This window comes from Oncorhynchus mykiss, chromosome 7 (assembly GCF_057628025.1).
Source record: "Oncorhynchus mykiss isolate SJ-2025 chromosome 7, ASM5762802v1, whole genome shotgun sequence".
NCBI classification, from domain to species: domain Eukaryota; kingdom Metazoa; phylum Chordata; class Actinopteri; order Salmoniformes; family Salmonidae; genus Oncorhynchus; species Oncorhynchus mykiss.
The window spans coordinates 79,584,391-79,604,835 of record NC_143028.1 but is presented as its reverse complement, the minus strand read 5'-3'; the positions used below and the strand labels follow the sequence as shown (position 1 = coordinate 79,604,835).

General features: G+C 45.8%; 1 protein-coding gene across 5 annotated transcripts in view; it reads left to right on the top strand.

Annotated features, from left to right (window-relative positions):
- The window catches only part of rnf123 (ring finger protein 123), a 259,771-nt gene that overhangs the window by 25,181 nt on the left and 214,145 nt on the right, over positions 1 to 20,445 (top strand). For all 5 annotated transcript variants that reach the window (XM_090242045.1, XM_090242042.1, XM_090242043.1 and 2 more), the window contains one exon: positions 3,489 to 3,590. In XM_090242045.1, the coding sequence (XP_090098171.1) occupies positions 3,489 to 3,590 (102 nt within the window). The remainder of the gene's footprint in view (positions 1 to 3,488; positions 3,591 to 20,445) is intronic.

Genomic DNA, 20,445 nt, shown 5'->3' with positions numbered 1-20,445 from the left:
TTATTATCAACTAGCACGGGATGCTAATATGACTAGGATTATCATCAACTAGCATGGGTTGCTAATATGACTAGGATTATCATCAACTAGCATGGGTTACTAATGACTAGGATTATCATCAACTAGCACGGGATGCTAATATGACTAGGATTATCATCAACTAGCATGGGTTGCTAATATGACTAGGATTATCATCAACTAGCATGGGTTACTAATGACTAGGATTATCATCAACTAGCATGGGATGCTAATATGACTAGGATTATCATCAACTAGCACGGGTTGCTAATATGACTAGGATTATCATCAACTAGCACGGGTTGCTAATATGACTAGGATTATCATCAACTAGCACGGGTTGCTAATATGACTAGGATTATCATCAACTAGCACGGGTTGCTAATATGACTAGGATTATTATCAACTAGCACGGGTTGCTAATATGACTAGGATTATCATCAACTAGCACGGGTTGCTAATATGACTAGGATTATCATCAACTAGCATGGGATGCTAATATGACTAGGATTATCATCAACTAGCACGGGTTGCTAATATGAGTAGGATTATCATCAACTAGCACAGGTTGCTAATATGACTAGGATTATCAACTAGCACGGGATGCTAATATGACTAAGATTATCATCAACTAGCATGGGATGCTAATATGACTAGGATTATCATCAACTAGCATGGGATGCTAATATGACTAGGATTATCATCAACTAGCACGGGATGCTAATATGACTAGGATTATCATCAACTAGCATGGGATGCTAATATGACTAGGATTATCATCAACTAGCATGGGATGCTAATATGACTAGGATTATTATCAACTAGCATGGGATGCTAATATGACTAGGATTATCATCAACTAGCATGGGATGCTAATATGACTAGGATTATCATCAACTAGCATGGGATGCTAATATGACTAGGATTCTCATCTACTAGCATGGGATGCTAGTATGACTAGGATAATGCCTTTGCCTTTAAGACAATAAAGAAAACCGTATAACGTGTGAGAAATAGGCTAATGGTTTCAATGGCATATGGAAGTCTTTAAAATAATTGGTCTATATTTTGGCTAGGCTACTTTGAAGCAAGGTAAATTTTCCTCCATAATATGCAATAAAACGTTCCGGATTTAAGTACGTGTTTTCACAATGTGCCTCCAGCCCACAAAGTGGTGTGCGCCGCGGGGAAAGCCTGCCTACCGTTATGTGCAATTGGAATGGGAAGTGTGCTCCAAATCTCTTTTTAATCTTGGCTATCTAAACTGTTTTTGAAAGGCGATTAATATGGTGAGCAAAATTATTAATCATACCACTTTAGTAAATCATTTTTGAAGGACCATTTTAGATTTGAAGATTTGTGGCCTACATGTCAGAAATGTTTTCTAAAATGTGACATTGGCTTTACCGTCGTTGGCGTTACCATCGTAGGCGTTACCATCGTAGGCGTTACCATCGTTGGCGTTACCATCGTTGGCGTTACCATCGTAGGCGTTACCATCGTAGGCGTTACCATCGTTGGCGTTACCATCGTTGGCGTTACCATCGTTGGCGTTACCATCGTAGGCGTTACCATCGTTGGCGTTACCATCGTGGGCGTTACCATTGTTGGCGTTACCATCGTAGGCGTTACCATCGTAGGCGTTACCATTGTAGGCGTTACCATCGTAGGCGTTACCATCGTTGGCGTTACCATCGTGGGCGTTACCATCGTGGGCGTTACCATCGTTGGCGTTACCATCGTAGGCGTTACCATCGTAGGCGTTACCATCGTTGGCGTTACCATCGTTGGCGTTACCATCGTAGGCGTTACCATCGTAGGCGTTACCATCGTTGGCGTTACCATCGTTGGCGTTACCATCGTTGGCGTTACCATCGTTGGCGTTACCATCGTAGGCGTTACCATCGTTGGCGTTACCATCGTGGGCGTTACCATTGTAGGCGTTACCATCGTTGGCGTTACCATCGTAGGCGTTACCATCGTTGGCGTTACCATCGTAGGCGTTACCATCGTTGGCGTTACCATCGTTGGCGTTACCATCGTTGGCGTTACCATCGTTGGCGTTACCATCGTTGGCTTTACTACTCCTACTGGTTACACAATGTTATCATAATGGTAGAAATGATTTAAAGTCATTGAGCTACCATATTAGTTGATTTAGAATGGGGAAAATGTACCCACATTTATTTTTAATTTTTTATATAAAATCAAAACGCCATGCCCAAATGCCACTGTAATTCAAGAACGACCCAACTTCGAACTTCGAGCGGGGGAATTCAACAGCCCAATGTCACGTTACTTGTATTATAATACATAATACATGATTTGGAAGAGCGTTCAAAGCTCTCAAACTGATCTTGGACCAGTGTGTCTAGGGGAAACTTAACCCTTACGGCTGAGCTAGAATACAATGTCAATGTATTCCTATTAAAGGGATACTTCAGGCTTTTGGCAAATCAAATCAAATTTTATTTGTCACAGACACATGGTTAGCAGATGTTAATGCGAGGGTAGTGAAATGCTTGTGCTTCTAGTTCCTGACAATGCAGTAATATATAACAATTAATATAACCCAACAATTTCACAGCAGCTACCTTATATACACAAGTGTAAAGGGATGAAGAACATAAACATATAGGAATGAGAAAGAAAGGCAAAGGCAAGATGCAGTAGATGGTATAGAGTACAGTATATACATATGAGATGAGTAATGTAGGCTATGTAAACATTATATTAAGTGGCATTGTTTAAAGTGGCTAGTGATACATGTACTACATAAAGATGGCAAGATGCAGTAGATGGTATAGAGTACAGTATATACATATGAGATGAGTCACGTAAGGTATGTAAACATTATATTAAGTGGCATTGTTTAAAGTGGCTAGTGATACATTTTTTTGATTTCTATTTTCCCATTATTAAAGTGGCTGGAGTTGTTGTCAGTATGTTGGCAGCAGCCACTCAATGTTAGTGGTGGCTGTTTAACAATTGAAACCCTTCATGAGACTCTGGGGAAGTTTGAAGGAAGTTGTTAACTAGTGTTAGCATGCTAGCTGTTACCATATACTTCTAATCATTGCCCTAACGCTAGTTAGCTTTGTCTTGAATTTGACTTGAATCCTTGAATTTGAATTGCCACTGTCTGTACGAACCCTGTCCTGTACTAAACACTCTGCTCACTTTTCCCCTGTACCCATTATACTCTTAGCCAACTACATGAAGGGCATCTCGTCCCCTGGTATTAATAGGACATGGGAGATATTTCACAGAAAAGCTTTTCCTGAGCCATGTGTCCTTTATAAAAAAAAAAATCCCCCCTCTCATCCTATTGCTCAGGGGACTGAGTTTATGATTATCTTAATTACTTTACGGGTAATTACCCACAATAGCCCTGTCTTCATCTACCATCTCAATGGTAATGCTAATTATTTTCTCCTCCTCTCCTCTCTTCCCCTCCTCTCCCTCTCCAGAGGCCTATGTTCCGCCTCAGCTCTTCTACAATGGGAAGGTGGACTACTTTGACCTGCAGCGACTTGGAGGCCTTCTCTCTCATCTGAAGAAAACCCTCAAAGGTTTGAAACAACCGTCTTCTACTTTTCTTTTGATCCAGAGAAATATGTCCAAAAGAATGCTATTAACTGACAAAAGAGTTCTAAAGCTAGCGTACAGAAGAGTTCTAAAGCTAGAATTCTGAAAAGAGTTCTAAAGCTAGAATTCTGAAAAGAGTTCTAAAGCTAGCGTGCTGAAAAGAGTTTGAAAGCTAGAATTCTGAAAAGAGTTCTAAAGCTAGAATTCTGAAAAGAGTTCTAAAGCTAGAATTCTGAAAAGAGTTCTAAAGCTAGAATTCTGAAAAGAGTTCTAAAGCTAGAATTCTGAAAATAATGTGGTTTTGATATGGATGTACTTGGTTTGATTAGGAAATGTGTTAAGTTCACCCACTTTCAGGAATTATATCAGCTCAAGACAAGTTCTCAAATCCCTCTGACACAGCGTTATACAGAAATGGCTTTGAGAATAGAGGCAAGTCTGAAATGTTCCCGATTCCCTATGAAATGAACTTGTTTTGGCCCAAGCCAAGTAGTGCACTATTAGTGTTTTTTTGAGGTCGTTTCAGGTTTCTCTCCCTATCCCAGTCTGCTTTCCCCACTTGCTTCAAGATGTCCACCATTGTTCCTGTATCCCAGAAAGTGAAGGTAACTGAACTAAATGACTATCGCCTCGTAGCACTCACTTCTGTCATCCTGAAGTGCTTTGGGAGGCTAGTTAAGGATCACCTCCCGCATCTTACCCGACACCCTGGACACACTACAATTTGCATACCGCCCCAACAGATCCACAGACGACTCCATTAGGAGGAATGCTGTTCATTGACTCCAGCTCAGCCTTCAACACCATGAGTCTGAATCCCTACCTGTGATACTGCACTGTCCGCAACCGCAGGGCTCTCTAGAGGTGCGGTCAGCCCAACGTATCACCAGGGGGCACACTGCCTGTCCTCCAGGACATCTACAGCACCCGGTGTCTTTATGTCCAAGAAGATGATCAAGGACCTCCGCCACCCGAGTCATAGCCTGATCATAGAGATGGTACAGGTGCATCAAGCCTCCAGACCCGTCAGGCTGTTACGTGGTCACCATTAGGCGGCCTCCGCCCAGTGCCCTGCCCTGAACCTTAGTCACTGTTACTAGCCAGCTCAGCTAACACCCGGTACTCTACCCTGCACCTAAGAGACTACTGTCCTATGTACGTAGTCACCATTAGCCGGCCTCCGCCCAGTGCCCTGCCCTGAACCTTAGTCACTGTTACTAGCCAGCTCAGCTAACACCCGGTACTCTACCCTGCACCTAAGAGACTACTGTCCTATGTACGTAGTCACCATTAGCCGGCCTCCGCCCAGTGCCCTGCCCTGAACCTTAGTCACTGTTACTAGCCAGCTCAGCTAACACCCGGTACTCTACCCTGCACCTAAGAGACTACTGTCCTATGTACATAGTCATTGAACACTGGTTCACAATGCATGTATCATCTCATCATGGTAATTGTTTTTCTCTTGTGACAGAGAGGCCTACATTTGCTGCAGCATAGCCTATGCTATCACTCTCGATCGCATGTTCTCTCTTCTCTTCCTCGCTGTGTCTGCCCCCCCCCCCCCCACCAGATATCTCTATATAATGACGAGTTGCTCATGTCTCCGCCCTAAAAATGGGAGGAGTTATCCCGAAGGAAGACAGGTGGCAAGTTAAGGTCCAAAATAAACCCATAGAAATGCATTGGTCTTGTTTTGTATAGATTTTTGGCGAGATTGATATCTCTCACTACTTGTATTTATTATGGGTCCCCATTAATTACTGGCAAGACAGCAGCTACTCTTCCTGGGGTTTATTATGGATCCCCATTAGTTCCTGACAAGGCAGCAGCTACTCTTCCTGGTGTTTATTATGGATCCCCATTAGTTCCTGTCAAGGCAGCAGCGACTCTTCCTGGTGTTTATTATGGATCCCCATTAGTTCCTGCCAAGGCATCAGCTACTTTTCCAGGGGTTTATTATGGATCCCCATTAGTTCCTGCCGTTTGAAACGCTATTAGCACACGCTAACTAGCTAGCCATTTCACTTCGGTTACACCAGCCTCATCTCGGGAGTTGATAGGCTTGAAGTCATAAACAGCGCAATGTTTGACACACAACGAAGAGCTGCTGGCAAAACGCACAAAAGTGCTGTTTGAATGAATGTTTACGCGCCTGCTTCTGCCTACCACCGCTCAGTCAGATACTTAGATACTTGTATGCTTGTATGCTCAGTCAGATTATAGATACACACTAGATACAATCTAGTAATAGAATCAACCATGTGTAGTTAACTAGTGATTATGATTGTTTTTTATGAGAAGTTTAATGCTAGCTAGCAACTTACCTTGGCTTACTACATCCACGTAACAGGCAGTCTCCTTGTGGAGTGCAACGAGAGAGAGCCAGGTTGTTATTGCGTTGGACTAGTTAACTGTAAGGTTGCAAGATTGGATCCCCCAGGCTGACAAGGTGAAAATCTATCATTCTGCCCCTGAAATAGGCAGTTAACCCACCGTTCGTTCCTAGACCGTCATTGAAAATAAGAATGTGTTCTTAACTGACTTGCCTAGTTAAATAAAGATTAAATAAAGGTGTAAAAAAAATAAAAAATAATAACAATTGGCAAAATCGGTGTCCAAAAATACAGATTTCCGATTGTTATAACTTGAAATCGGCACTAATTAATCAGCCATTCCGATTAATCGGTCGACCTCTAGTTCAGAGTAGTGATGCTAGTCGGGCGGGTGCGGGCAGCAATCGGTTGAAGAGCATGCATTTAGTGTTACTTGCATTTAAAAGCAGTTGGAGGCCACGGAAGGAGTGTTTGGCATTGAAGCCCATTTGTAGGTTTATTAACAGTGTCCAAAGAAGGGCCAGAGGAAAACAGAATGGTGTTGTCTGCGTGGAGGTGGATCAGAGAATCACCAGCCGCAAGAGCGACATCATTGATGTATACAGAGAAAAGAGTTGGCCCGAGAATTGAACCCTGTGGCACCCCCATAGAAGACTGCCAAAGGTCCGGACAAGAGGCCCTCCAATTTGACACAATGAACTCTGTCTGAGAAGTAGTTGGTGAACCAGACGAGTCAGTCACTTGAGGAACCAAGACTGTTGAGTCTGCCGATAAGAATGTGGTGATTGACAGTCAAAAGCCTTGGCCAGGTCGTTGAATACAGCTGCACAGTATTGTCTCTTATCGATGGCGGTTATGATATCGTTTAGGACCTTGAGCGACATCATTGATATAAACAGAGAAAAGAGTTGACCCGAGAATTTAACCCTGTGTCACCCCCATAGTTACTCCATAGTTACTGTCCGGACAACAGGCCCTCAGAGTTCAGTTTGTCAAAATGATCTGAGAAGTAGTTGGTGAACCAGATGAGGCAGTCATTTGAGAAACCAAGGCTATTGAGACTGACGATTTAGAATGTGGTGATTGACAGAGTCGAAAGCCTTGGCTTGGTCGATGAATACAGCTGCGCAGTATCGTCTCTTATTGATGGCGGTTATGATATCGTTTAGGACTTTGAGCAGCGTGGCTGAGGTGCACCTATGACCAGCTCGGAAGAGGGAGATGACTGCGGCAGCTTTCCAATCTTTGGGAATCTCAGACGATACGAAAGGGAGGTTGAATAGGCTAGTAATAGGGTTGCAACAATTTCTGCGGATAATATTTGAAAGAGGGGGTCCAGATTGTCTAGCCCCGCTGATTTGTAGGGATCCCGATTTTGCAGCTCTTTCAGATCATCAGCTGTCTGGATTTGGGTGAAGGAGAGGGCTTGGGCAAGTTCCTGCAGGGTGTGCAGAGCTGTTGGCCGGGGTAGGGGTAGTCAGGTGGAAAGCATAGCCAGCCGTAGAATAATGCTTATTGAAATTATCGACTATTGTAATTTTATTGGTGGTGACAGTGTTTCCTAGGCTCAGTTGTGGGCAGCGGGGAGGAGGTGCTCTTATTCTCCATGGACTTTACAGTGCCCCAAAATGCTTTGGATGTGAAGCAATAACACATATGTTTTTTTTTCCATCAGCAGACTATGATCAATAATGTTATAATGCCACATTGAAGTCTTTAACAAAACAGCCCCCACAATTATTTTTATCATCAATTTCTCTCAGCCAATCATCAGTCATTTGTGTAAGTGCTCTGCTTGTTGATTGTCCTTCCCTATGAGCGTACTGAGTCTGTCAGTTTTGTTTACTGTAAAATAGCATTCACCACTTCCACTCCGCCCACACAGACCGGACAAGTAGGCGCGCAATGTATTATGGTCATTGTAGTTAGTTTAGCGCAGAAAACGTGCTAATTTGATCAAATATTGGCCAGTTGGAAACTATAACGCCCTACTACATCGGCACAGTTGATTTGATTTATCTCAAGAGACACTTCGCATTGCGCTTACAGAACATTGGTTAATTAGTAAAAAAATTCTATACAAAAATAACATTTTGGTTAATCACTTAGCACTATATAGAGCCCCACAGTGGACATGTCGTAATACCCATAAAACCTAGCAATCACAGAACTGGTTCCAATAATTTTTTCCCACCATTTTTTTATATAACCATTTCAAACAAGATCTGTGTTTTAAATGGGGGCTTTCCCTGTCGTGATGTTTTGATAGCTTTTTAAATCTCTCTCAGACTTATCAATACAGTGGTTCCTTATTTTAATAGTTGTGTCATACTGTATCACACTTTGCGGGCTGCTGCAGCATTCTGTGGCACGTTATTTAATTGTCAGACATTTTTTTCTATTAATGCAAGTTAGTGCTAGTTTGACCACCAGAGGCAACTTTGAGAAGCATTTGATAGTCTTCCATATTGGCATTAACAGAGAATTTAAAACCTTTTCTGTAATAACATAGTATTTGGGAATGATTTTAAGAAATTTAGTTTAATTAATTTGATTAATATTATGGTGTTTCTATTCAGAGAAAAACGAAACCCTCAGGGTTTCCGTTTGGATGGAATGGAAAATATGGCGCTGTACAACGTGACGGTCGGGAGTAGGCTACAGGATTGGAGGATTCTACATTGTTTGCCTTCATTAGACAACTTTGTTCCAATATTTCTGTAAATCAGTGATATTTATTCCCATAGTAATTTGTTATGGATCCGTAACTAAATCAACATCTGCATTTGAAAGAGTATTTTTATCATTTTATTAACGAAAGCATAAAGATGAAGATGAAATACAGGACTGTACAATATGCTTTTACATTTTGGATTTGAAAGCATTTTGAAGTTATAAGCCACCTTCATGTGTTAATTAGGCTACTGTGCAGTGTGACAAATAAACATAGCCTACAGTACATACTGTAGTAAACACGAGAAAGTGCCTAATTCCTTACAAAAGGGAGAGCAGGCCCATGTCCAGACTTTCTCCGTGACCTCAAGTACTCATCAACTCGGTCTTTAATGCTTTTTCGTGTTGCATCAGTCACGGACAGAAACTACTGAGAAATAGACTCCAATTAAGCCCTCTTGTTGTTTTGTAAAGTCACATTGCTGCGCTGGTGTAGGTTTTCTCCATCTGTTGGTGTGCAAAACTTGCATAACAAGGTAGCTTTATTTTCAGCACCAGGCCTCCTATTGATTGTGCTGCAGTTGCTGCAAGTTTTTTAAATTAGTTTTTATTTAAATGTAGCCTTTATTTCACTAGGCAAGTCAGGGAAGAACAAATTGTTATTTGCAATGATGGCCTACATCAGCCAAACCCGGATGTCACTGGGCCATTTGTGCGCCGCCCTATGGCACTCCCAATCACGGTCGGATGGGATACAGCCTGTATTCGAACCGGGGACTGTAGTAATGCCTCTTGCACTGAGATGCAGTGCCTTAGACCGCTACGCCACTCGGGAGCCATGAACTATAGATCTATGTCCCAGTTTAGTAATCATAGTTACTATGGTGATCTATGTCCCAGGTTAGTAATCATAGAGCACCATAATGAACTATGTCCCAGGTTAGTAATCATAGTTACTATGGTGATCTATGTCCCAGGTTAGTAATCATAGTTACTCTGGTGATCTGTGTCCACTGTGTGTGAACGATGGAAGAGTATGTGTGGTCACTTAGGTCTGTACGTCAACCAGTATTGGGACCATTGGAGACTTGGGATGCATGTTCTCAAAGTCCCGGGGGGGGGGGGGGGGTGTATTTGAGACTTTCTGAAAACGCACTCCTGCTTTTCAGGAATTCAGGAAGTCTATGGTATCTGCTAACATGCTAGCAGACCAAATAAGGAGAATAGTGTTCCAGGTTGAAACAGCTGATCTAGTTGAGAGGTGATGAGACCCAGGCACCCATTGGTTCTGGAATAAAGAAGGTGCAAATAAGGTTTACAATTTGGCATCAATAACATGACAGTAATTCTACCTAAAAAAACAAACATCAATAAAATGACGACAGTAATTCTACCTCAAAAATAAACGTGTGAATACCCAATACATTTTAAAAGCTCCATAGCAGATAGGACTAAATAAGATGACAACCTTGTCTACTAGCTATACTAATGATCTGCTGTCCAGAGGGTACCAGCTAACAGATCAATGTCTTCCCGCAGTAAAGTAAACCTCTCAAAACGCCAGACCAAAATAATACCGCTAGCTAGGGTAGCTTCAAGTCAAGTAGTACTTGAAGTAGGCTACCGTCCCCTCACCCACATACACAAACAAACATGATCAAGAACGTCTAGCTTCGCCAAGTTAGCTAGCTATTTAACTAGAAAGCTGGACGTGTTTTTATAAATTGTATAAATTAAATCGTGCATTTAAAATGGCTACTTTAGGAAGCATCGTCCAGATCATTATGGGCCCTGTTGAGTGACGTGATTCTTGAGACAAGCATTTATAGTTCTGTATGGTAGCCACATTAGCAGCTAATTCGCGTTACATTTTTGGGAGGTAAACACAGGCGACTATATTGACATAAGTCACCTTGTCAGAGAGCGATTTTACACTGTTATCAAAGCGTCACGCCAGGGTACACGAAACACAGCCCTTATTTGAAGTGTTTCTAAAATCCCCATGAATGGTGGAAAACCGATTTGGAACCTTTTCCTTGTGTGACTGCTAGGTTTTATGGGTATTATGACTCATACTGTGGTACTCTATAGGGAATTAGTGTGCTGCCTATGAGAACCACTAGAGGGAGTTGTACTCTTTGTCCTTCCCTACCACAAAATGTGCAGCTCTATGGAGCAGTCTAACAGTGGCTTTTACTGCTTCAATCTGAGGCCTTGTGGAAAGCTTGATTTAAAAAAGGGTCTGTAGTGAAGAGGGTCTGTAGTGTGTGTGTGTATGGCAGGGGTCTGTAGGGGGGTGTGTGTGTGTGGCGGGGGTTTGTAGGGGGGTGTGTGTGTGTGTGTGGCGGGGGTCTGTAGGTGTGTGTGTGTGTGTGTGTAGGGGGGGGGTACGCGCGTGTGTATGGCGGGGGTCTGTAGGGGGGGGTGGTGGTGTGTGTGTGTGTGTAAACGCCTACTCCTACTGTTACATGTGTTTTATAAGACTCTTAACTGGGTATGTATCTAAGACCTCATGTCATACTTCAGAAACACTGCTACTTCTCTTTCATCTATCTCATCTGAAATCCTGCTCCCCTCAGTATTTACTCTACCTACCGGTCTCCTACCACTCAACCCCAGCTGGAACTAGGATGATTCAGTTTATCAACCAGCTAATTATTCAAATGAGTTGTGATATATTAGGGTTGGATTCAAGTTACAGGATGTTAACTTTCCAGGAACAGGGTTGGAGTGAACTTACTGGACGTTAACTCTCCAGGAACAGGGTTGGTGTGAAGTTATAGGACGTTAACTCTCCAGGAACAGGGTTGGAGTGAAGTTACAGGACGTTAGCTCTCCAGGAACAGGGTTGGAGTGAAGTTACAGGACGTTAACTCTCCAGGACCAGGGTTGGAGTGAAGTTATAGGACGTTAGCTCTCCAGGAACAGGGTTGGAGTGAAGTTACAGGACGTTAGCTCTCCAGGAACAGGGTTGGAGAGCCCTGCTCTAGGGAGTAGAGATGAACATTAGCGCTCTAGCTACAGCATATCTGGTACAATGCATAACATTTCCTGTGAGATCAAGGAAAGAGTTAACTTTATGTTTTAATTGAACACGGCCCTTGTCAAATATACAGTGCCTTGCGAAAGTATTCGGCCCCCTTGAACTTTGCGACCTTTTGCCACATTTCAGGCTTCAAACATAAAGATATAAAACTGTATTTTTTTGTGAAGAATCAACAACAAGTGGGACACAATCATGAAGTGGAACGACATTTATTGGATATTTCAAACTTTTTTAACAAATCAAAAACTGAAAAATTGGGCGTGCAAAATTATTCAGCCCCTTTACTTTCAGTGCAGCAAACTCTCTCCAGAAGTTCAGTGAGGATCTCTGAATGATCCAATGTTGACCTAAATGACTAATGATGATAAATACAATCCACCTGTGTGTAATCAAGTCTCCGAATAAATGCACCTGCACTGTGATAGTCTCAGAGGTCTGTTAAAAGCGCAGAGAGCATCATGAAGAACAAGGAACACACCAGGCAGGTCCGAGATACTGTTGTGAAGAAGTTTAAAGCCGGATTTGGATACAAAAAGATTTCCCAAGCTTTAAACATCCCAAGGAGCACTGTGCAAGCGATAATATTGAAATGGTAGATTTGCAGTGGTCTGATACTCCTTCCAAGACCTGGCCGTCCCTCTAAACCTTCAGCTCATACAAGGAGAAAACTGATCAGAGATGCAGCCAAGAGGCCCATGATCACTCTGGATGAACTGCAGAGATCTACAGCTGAGGTGGGAGACTCTGTCCATAGGACAACAATCGGTCGTATATTGCACAAATCTGGCCTTTATGGAAGAGTGGCAAGAAGAAAGCCATTTCTTAAAGATATCCATAAAAAGTGTTGTTTAAAGTTTGCCACAAGCCACCTGGGAGACACACCAAACATGTGGAAGAAGGTGTTCTGGTCAGATGAAACCAAAATTGAACTTTTTGGCAACAATGCAAAACGTTATGTTTGGCGTAAAAGCAACACAGCTGAACACACCATCCCCACTGTCAAACATGGTGGTGGCAGCATCATGGTCTGGGCCTGCTTTTCTTCAGCAGGGACAGGGAAGATGGTTAAAATTGATGGGAAGATGGATGGAGCCAAATACAGGAGCATTCTGGAAGAAAACCTGATGGAGTCTGCAAAAGACCTGAGACTGGGACGGAGATTTGTCTTCCAACAAGACAATGATCCAAAACATAAAGCAAAATCTACAATGGAATGGTTCAAAAATAAACATATCCAGGTGTTAGAATGGCCAAGTCAAAGTCCAGACCTGAATCCAATCGAGAATCTGTGGAAAGAACTGAAAACTGCTGTTCACAAATGCTCTCCATCCAACCTCACTGAGCTCGAGCTGTTTTGCAAGGTGGAATGGGAAAAAATGTCAGTCTCTCGATGTGCAAAACTGATAGAGACATACCCCAAGCGACTTACAGCTGTAATCGCAGCAAAAGGTGGCGCTACAAAGTATTAACTTAAGGGGGCTGAATAATTTTGCACACCCAATTTTTCAGTTTTTGATTTGTTAAAAAAGTTTGAAATATCCAATAAATGTTGTACCACTTCATGATTGTGTCCCACTTGTTGTTGATTCTTCACAAAAAAATACAGTTTTATATCTTTATGTTTGAAGTCTGAAATGTGGCAAAAGGTTGCAAAGTTCAAGGGGGCCGAATACTTTCGCAACAACTACCAAATCATCCCCATTTGTATTCATTTTGATGGTGTGGTTTCTGGTTATCGTAGTTTGGTGAAGGCATGTAATTTTACCCCCTTTTTCGATCTCGTCTCATCGCTGCAACTCCCCAACGGGCTCTGGAGGTGGAATCATGCGTCCTCTGAAACACAACCCGCCTAATCGCGTTCCATTAACACCCGCCAACTTAACCCAGAAGGCCAGCCACACCAATGTGTCGGAGGAAAACACCGTTCAGCTGGTGACTGGGGTCAGCCTGCAGGCACCCGGCCAGCGAAGCCTCACCGGCCCAACCCTCCGCTAACCCAGTCCTACGGGACTCCCAGCCACGGCCGGGTTGTGGCACAGCCCGGGAATGAACCCGGTCTGTGTGAGTGTGTGTTTTCCATCTCTATCGGGATCAGAATTGAATACATGGGAAACGGTGACGCTGGAGATTAACAGATGTTTTGAACAGTCTGCCTGAACCTCTTTCATCAGAGTCCAAACACGACCCATCTGGCTCCAGGTGTAATGCCTGGCATGAGACCTGAGTTACAAATCACACCCTATTCCCTACATAGTGTACATTTTAATATTAGTGCACTAGGCTATATAGGGAATAGGGTGCCATTTGGGATATAGTCCTAGTGTTTTGCTGCGTGTAACAGCAGCTGGTTACATCACCCCGCCCTACTGCTTCCAGCATCTTCCTAATGTTTCTCAAAGGCCTCCCATCCAGGCTAAGCGGTCATTCAATTGGGATTTTTTAATCTATTTATTTGACCTTTTATTTGACTCAGTCAGTTAAGAACATATTCTTATTTTCAATGACGGCCTGGTCAGGGGCAGAACGACAGATCGGGGGTTTGAACTCGCAACCTTCCGGTTACTAGTCCAACGCTCTAACCACTAGGCTACCCTGCCACCCCGGGATACAAGGGAGAGATAATTGGAAGCGGAGTTTGGGACAAGAAGGACAGGACAAGATTGAATGTATTCAGGGAAGGGCCGTAGTGAATACCACTAGATGGTGATAGTGATTAACATGAGGTCATGGTGGTAGTGATTAATCATGATTAACATGAGGTCATGTTGAGCTGACCCAGGAGATGGTGGTAGTGATTTACATGAGGTCATGTTGAGCTGACCCAGGAGATGGTGGTAGTGATTAACATGAGGTCATGTTGAGCTGACCAGGAGATGGTGGTAGTGATTTACATGAGGTCATGTTGAGCTGACCCGGGAGATGGTGGTAGTGATTAACATGAGGTCATGTTGAGCTGACCCAGGAGATGGTGGTAGTGATTAACATGAGGTCATGTTGAGCTGACCAGGAGATGGTGGTAGTGATTAACATGAGGTCATGTTGAGCTGACCAGGAGATGGTGGTAGTGATAAACATGAGGTCATGTTGAGCTGATCAGGAGATGGTGGTAGTGATAAACATGAGGTCATGTTGAGCTGATCAGGAGATGGTGGTAGTGATTAACATGAGGTCATGCTGAGCTGACCCAGGAGATGGTGGTAGTGATTAACATGAGGTCATGTTGAGCTGATCAGGAGATGGTGGTAGTGATGAACATGAGGTCATGTTGAGCTGACCAGGAGATGGTAGTTCCCCTCTATCTTCTCTCTATAATCTAGATGGACATTACATCTACAATGATTCAAAAATATAAACACAACATGTGAAGTGTTGGTCCCATGTCTCACGAGTTAAAATAAAAGATCCCAGAAATTTTCCAAAATTTATTTTTTTTCTCAAGTTGTAAACACATTTGTTTACATCCCTGTTTATGAGCATTTTCTCTTTTGCCAAGATAATCCTTCCACCTGACAGGTGTGGCATATCAAGAAGCTGATTAAACGACATGATCATTGTACAGGTGCAATTTGTGATGGGGACAATAAAAGGCCACTCTAAAATGTGCAGTTTTGTCACAGAACACAATGACACAGATGTCTCAAGTTTTGAGGGAGTATGCAATTGGCAGAGCTGTTGGCAGATAATTTTATGTTAATTTTCTTACCATAAGCCACCTCCAATGTCGTTTTTAAGAATTTGACACTAAGTTCAACGGGCCCACAACGGCACACCACGTACGGACACTTCAGTCGAGAGGAACTACTGAATATAAGAGCAGCGTCAACTCACCATCAGTACGACCAAAAATATGACTTTCCCGGAGCGGATCCTGTGTTCTGCCTTTCACCCAGGACAATGGAATGGATCCCAGCTGGCGACCCAAAACAACGACTTCGTAAAAGAGGGAAACGAAGCGGTCTTCTGGTCAGACTCCGGAGACGGGCACATCGCGCACCACTCCCTAGCATACTTCTCGCCCATGTCCAGTCTCTTGACAACAAGGTTGATGAAATCCGAGCAAAGGGTAGCATTCCAGAGGGACATCAGAGACTGTAACGTTCTTTGCTTCACGGAAACATGGCTCACTCGAGACACGCTATCGGAGTCGGTGCAGCCAGCTGGTTTCTCCACGCACCCCGCCAACAGAAACAAACATCTTTCTGGTAAGAAGTGGGGCGGGGGCGTATGCTTTATGGTTAACGAGACGTGGTGTGGTCATAACAACATACAGGAACTCAAGTCCTTCTGTTCACCTGATTTAGAATTCCTCACAATCAAATGTCGACCGCATTATCTAACAAGAGAATTCTCTTCGATTATAATCACAACCGCATATATTCCCCCCCAAGCAGACACATCGATGGCTCTGAACGAACTTTATTTGACTCTTTGCAAACTGGAAACCACATATCCGGAGGCTGCATTCATTGTAGCTGGGGATTTTAACAAGGCTAATCTGAAAACAAGACTCCCTAAATTGTATCAGAATATCGATTGTGCAACCAGGGCTGGTAAAACCTTGGATCATTGTTATTCTAACTTCCGCGACGCATATAAGGCCCTCCCCGCCCTCCTTTCGGATAAGCTGACCACGACTCCATTTTGTTGCTCCCTGCCTACAGACAGAAGCTAAAACAAGAAGCTCCCGCGCTGAGGTCTGTTCAACGCTGGTCCGACCAATGTGATTCCACGCTCCAAGACTGCTTCCATCACGTTGACTGGGATATGTTTCGTATTGCGTCAAACAACAACATTGACGAATACCACCACTAAAGTGGTTGAGCAGGAGGAGAAGGAGCAGCTCAACCACTTTAGTGGAGGAGGAGGAGGTGCAGCTCAACCACTTTAGTGGAGGAGGAGGAGGATGGAGGAGGTGCAGCTCGACCACTTTAGTGGAGGAGGAGAAGGTGCAGCTCGACCACTTTAGTGGAGGAGGAGGAGGAGCAGCTCGACCACTTTAGTGGAGGAGGAGCAGCTCGACCACTTTAGTGGAGGAGGAGGAGGAGGAGCAGCTCGACCACTTTAGTGGAGGGGGAGGAGGAGCAGCTCAACCACTTTAGTGGAGGAGGAGGAGGAGGAGGAGGAGGAGCAGCTCAACCACTTTAGTGGAGGAGGAGGAGGAGCAGCTCAACCACTTTAGTGGAGGAGGAGGAGGAGCAGCAGCAGCTCAACCATTTTAGTGGAGGAGGAGAAGGAGCAGCTCAACCACTTTAGTGGAGGAGGAGGATGGAGGAGGTGCAGCTCAACCACTTTAGTGGAGGAGGAGGAGGATGGAGGAGGTGCAGCTCAACCACTTTAGTGGAGGAGGAGGAGCAGCAGCTCAACCACTTTAGTGGAGGAGGAGGAGCAGCAGCTCAACCACTTTAGTGGAGGAGGAGGGGCAGCAGCAGCTCAACCACTTTAGTGGAGGAGGAGCAGCAGCAGCTCAACCACTTTAGTGGAGGAGAAGGAGCAGCTCAACCACTAGTGGAGGAGGAGGAGGAGGAGGAGCAGCAGCAGCTCAACCACTTTAGTGGAGGAGGAGGAGGAGCAGCAGCTCAACCACTTTAGTGGAGGAGGAGGAGCAGCAGCTCAACCACTTTAGTGGAGGAGGAGGAGGAGCAGCAGCTCAACCACTTTAGTGGAGGAGGAGGAGGAGGAGCAGCAGCTCAACCACTTTAGTGGAGGAGGAGGAGGAGGAGCAGCAGCTCAACCACTTTAGTGGAGGAGGAGGAGGAGCAGCAGCTCAACCACTTTAGTGGAGGAGGAGGAGGAGCAGCAGCTCAACCACTTTAGAGGAGGAGGAGGAGGAGCAGCAGCTCAACCACTTTAGTGGAGGAGGAGGAGGAGCAGCAGCTCAACCACTTTAGTGGAGGAGGAGGAGCAGCAGCAGCTCAACCACTTTAGTGGAGGAGGAGGAGGAGCAGCAGCAGCTCAACCACTTTAGTGGAGGAGGAGGAGGAGCAGCAGCTCAACCACTTTAGTGGAGGAGGAGGAGTAGCAGCAGCTCAACCACTTTAGTGGAGGAGTAGCAGCAGCTCAACCACTTTAGTGGAGGAGTAGCAGCAGCTCAACCACTTTAGTGGAGGAGGAGGAGTAGCAGCAGCTCAACCACTTTAGTGGAGGAGGAGGAGGAGCAGCAGCTCAACCACTTTAGTGGAGGAGGAGGAGTAGCAGCAGCTCAACCGCTTTAGTGGAGGAGGAGGAGCAGCTCAACCGCTTTAGTGGAGGAGGAGGAGCAGCTCAACCGCTTTAGTGGAGGAGGAGGAGCAGCTCAACCACTTCAGTAGAGGAGGAGGAGGAGGAGCAGCTCAACCACTAGTGGAGGAGGAAGAGCAGCTCAACCGCTTTAGTGGAGGAAGAGGAGGAGAAGGAGGAGGAGCAGCTCAACCACTAGTGGAGGAGGAGGAGCATCTCAACTACTTTAGTGGAGGAGGAGGAGGAGGAGCAGCTCAACCACTTTAGTGGAGGAGAAGGAGCAGCTCAACCGCTTTAGAGGAGGAGAAGGAGCAGCTCAACCGCTTTAGATGAGGAGGAGGAGGAAGAGAAGGAGCAGCTCAACCACTTTAGTGGAGGAGGAGGAGGAGCAGCTCAACCACTTTAGTGGAGGAGGAGGAGGAGCAGCAGCAGCAGCTCAACCACTTTAGTGGAGGAGAAGGAGCAGCTCAACCACTAGTGGAGGAGGAGGAGCAGCAGCTCAACCACTTTAGTGGAGGAGGAGCAGCTCAACCGCTCAACCACTTTAGTGGAGGAGGAGGAGCAGCTCAACCGCTTTAGTGGAGGAGGAGGAGCAGCTCAACCGCTTTAGTGGAGGAGGAGGAGCAGCTCAACCGCTTTAGTGGAGGAGGAGGAGCAGCTCAACCGCTTTAGTGGAGGAGGAGGAGCAGCTCAACCGCTTTAGTGGAGGAGGAGGAGCAGCAGCTCAACCGCTTTAGTGGAGGAGGAGAAGGAGCAGCTCAACCGCTTTAGTGGAGGAGGAGCAGGAGCAGCTCAACCGCTTTAGTGGAGGAGGAGCAGCTCAACCGCTTTAGTGGAGGAGGAGGAGCTCAACCGCTTTAGTGGAGGAGGACCATCTCAACCACTTTAGTGGAGGAGGACCATCTCAACCACTTCAGTAGAGGAGGATGAGGAGGAGGAGCAGCTCAACCACTAGTGGAGGAGGAAGAGCAGCTCAACCACTTTAGTGGAGGAAGAGGAGGAGAAGGAGGAGGAGCAGCTCAACCACTAGTGGAGGAGGAGGAGCAGCTCAACTACTTTAGTGGAGGAGAAGGAGGAGGAGCAGCTCAACCGCTTTAGAGGTGGAGAAGGAGCAGCTCAACCGCTTTAGATGAGGAGGAGGAGAAGGAGCAGCTCAACCACTTTAGTGGAGGAGGAGCAGCTCAACCACTTTAGTGGAGGAGGAGGAGGAGCAGCAGCAGCAGCTCAACCACTTTAGTGGAGGAGAAGGAGCAGCTCAACCACTAGTGGAGGAGGAGGAGCAGCAGCTCAACCACTTTAGTGGAGGAGGAGGAGCAGCTCAACCGCTCAACCACTTTAGTGGAGGAGGAGGAGCAGCTCAACCGCTTTAGTGGAGGAGGAGCAGCTCAGCCGCTTTAGTGGAGGAGGAGGAGCAGCTCAACCGCTTTAGTTGAGTAGGAGGAGCAGCTCAACCGCTTTAGTTGAGGAGGAGGAGCAGCTCAACCGCTTTAGTGGAGGAGGAGCAGCTCAACCGCTTTAGTGGAGGAGGAGCAGCTCAAACGCTTTAGTGGAGGAGGAGCAGCTCAACCGCTTTAGTGGAGGAGGAGCAGCTCAACCGCTTTAGTGGAGGAGGAGGAGCAGCTCAACCGCTTTAGTGGAGGAGGAGGAGCAGCTCAACCGCTTTAGTGGAGGAGGAGGAGCAGCTCAACCACTTTAGTGGAGGAGGAGGAGCAGCTCAACCGCTTTAGTGGAGGAGGAGGAGCAGCTCAACCGCTTTAGTGGAGGAGGAGGAGCAGCTCAACCGCTTTAGTGGAGGAGGAGGAGCAGCTCAACCGCTTTAGTGGAGGAGGAGGAGCAGCTCAACCGCTTTAGTGGAGGAGGAGGAGCAGCTCAACCGCTTTAGTGGAGGAGGAGGAGCAGCTCAACCGCTTTAGTGGAGGAGGAGGAGCAGCTCAACCGCTTTAGTGGAGGAGGAGGAGCAGCTCAACCGCTTTAGTGGAGGAGGAGGAGCAGCTCAACCGCTTTAGTGGAGGAGGAGGAGCAGCTCAACCGCTTTAGTGGAGGAGGAGGAGCAGCTCAACCGCTTTAGTGGAGGAGGAGGAGCAGCTCAACCGCTTTAGTGGAGGAGGAGGAGCAGCTCAACCGCTTTAGTGGAGGAGGAGGAGCAGCTCAACCGCTTTAGTGGAGGAGGAGGAGCAGCTCAACCGCTTTAGTGGAGGAGGAGGAGCAGCTCAACCGCTTTAGTGGAGGAGGAGGAGCAGCTCAACCGCTTTAGTGGAGGAGGAGGAGGAGCAGCTCAACCGCTTTAGTGGAGGCGGAGAAGGAGCAGCTCAACCGCTTTAGTGGAGGAGGAGAAGGAGCAGCTCAACCGCTTTAGTGGAGGAGGAGGAGAAGGAGCAGCTCAACCGCTTTAGTGGAGGAGGAGGAGAAGGAGCAGCTCAACCGCTTTAGTGGAGGAGGAGGAGAAGGAGCAGCTCAACCACTTTAGTGGAGGAGGAGGAGCTCAACCACTTTAGTGGAGGAGGACCATCTCAACCACTTCAGTAGAGGAGGAGGAGGAGGAGGAGGAGGAGCAGCTCAACCACTAGTGGA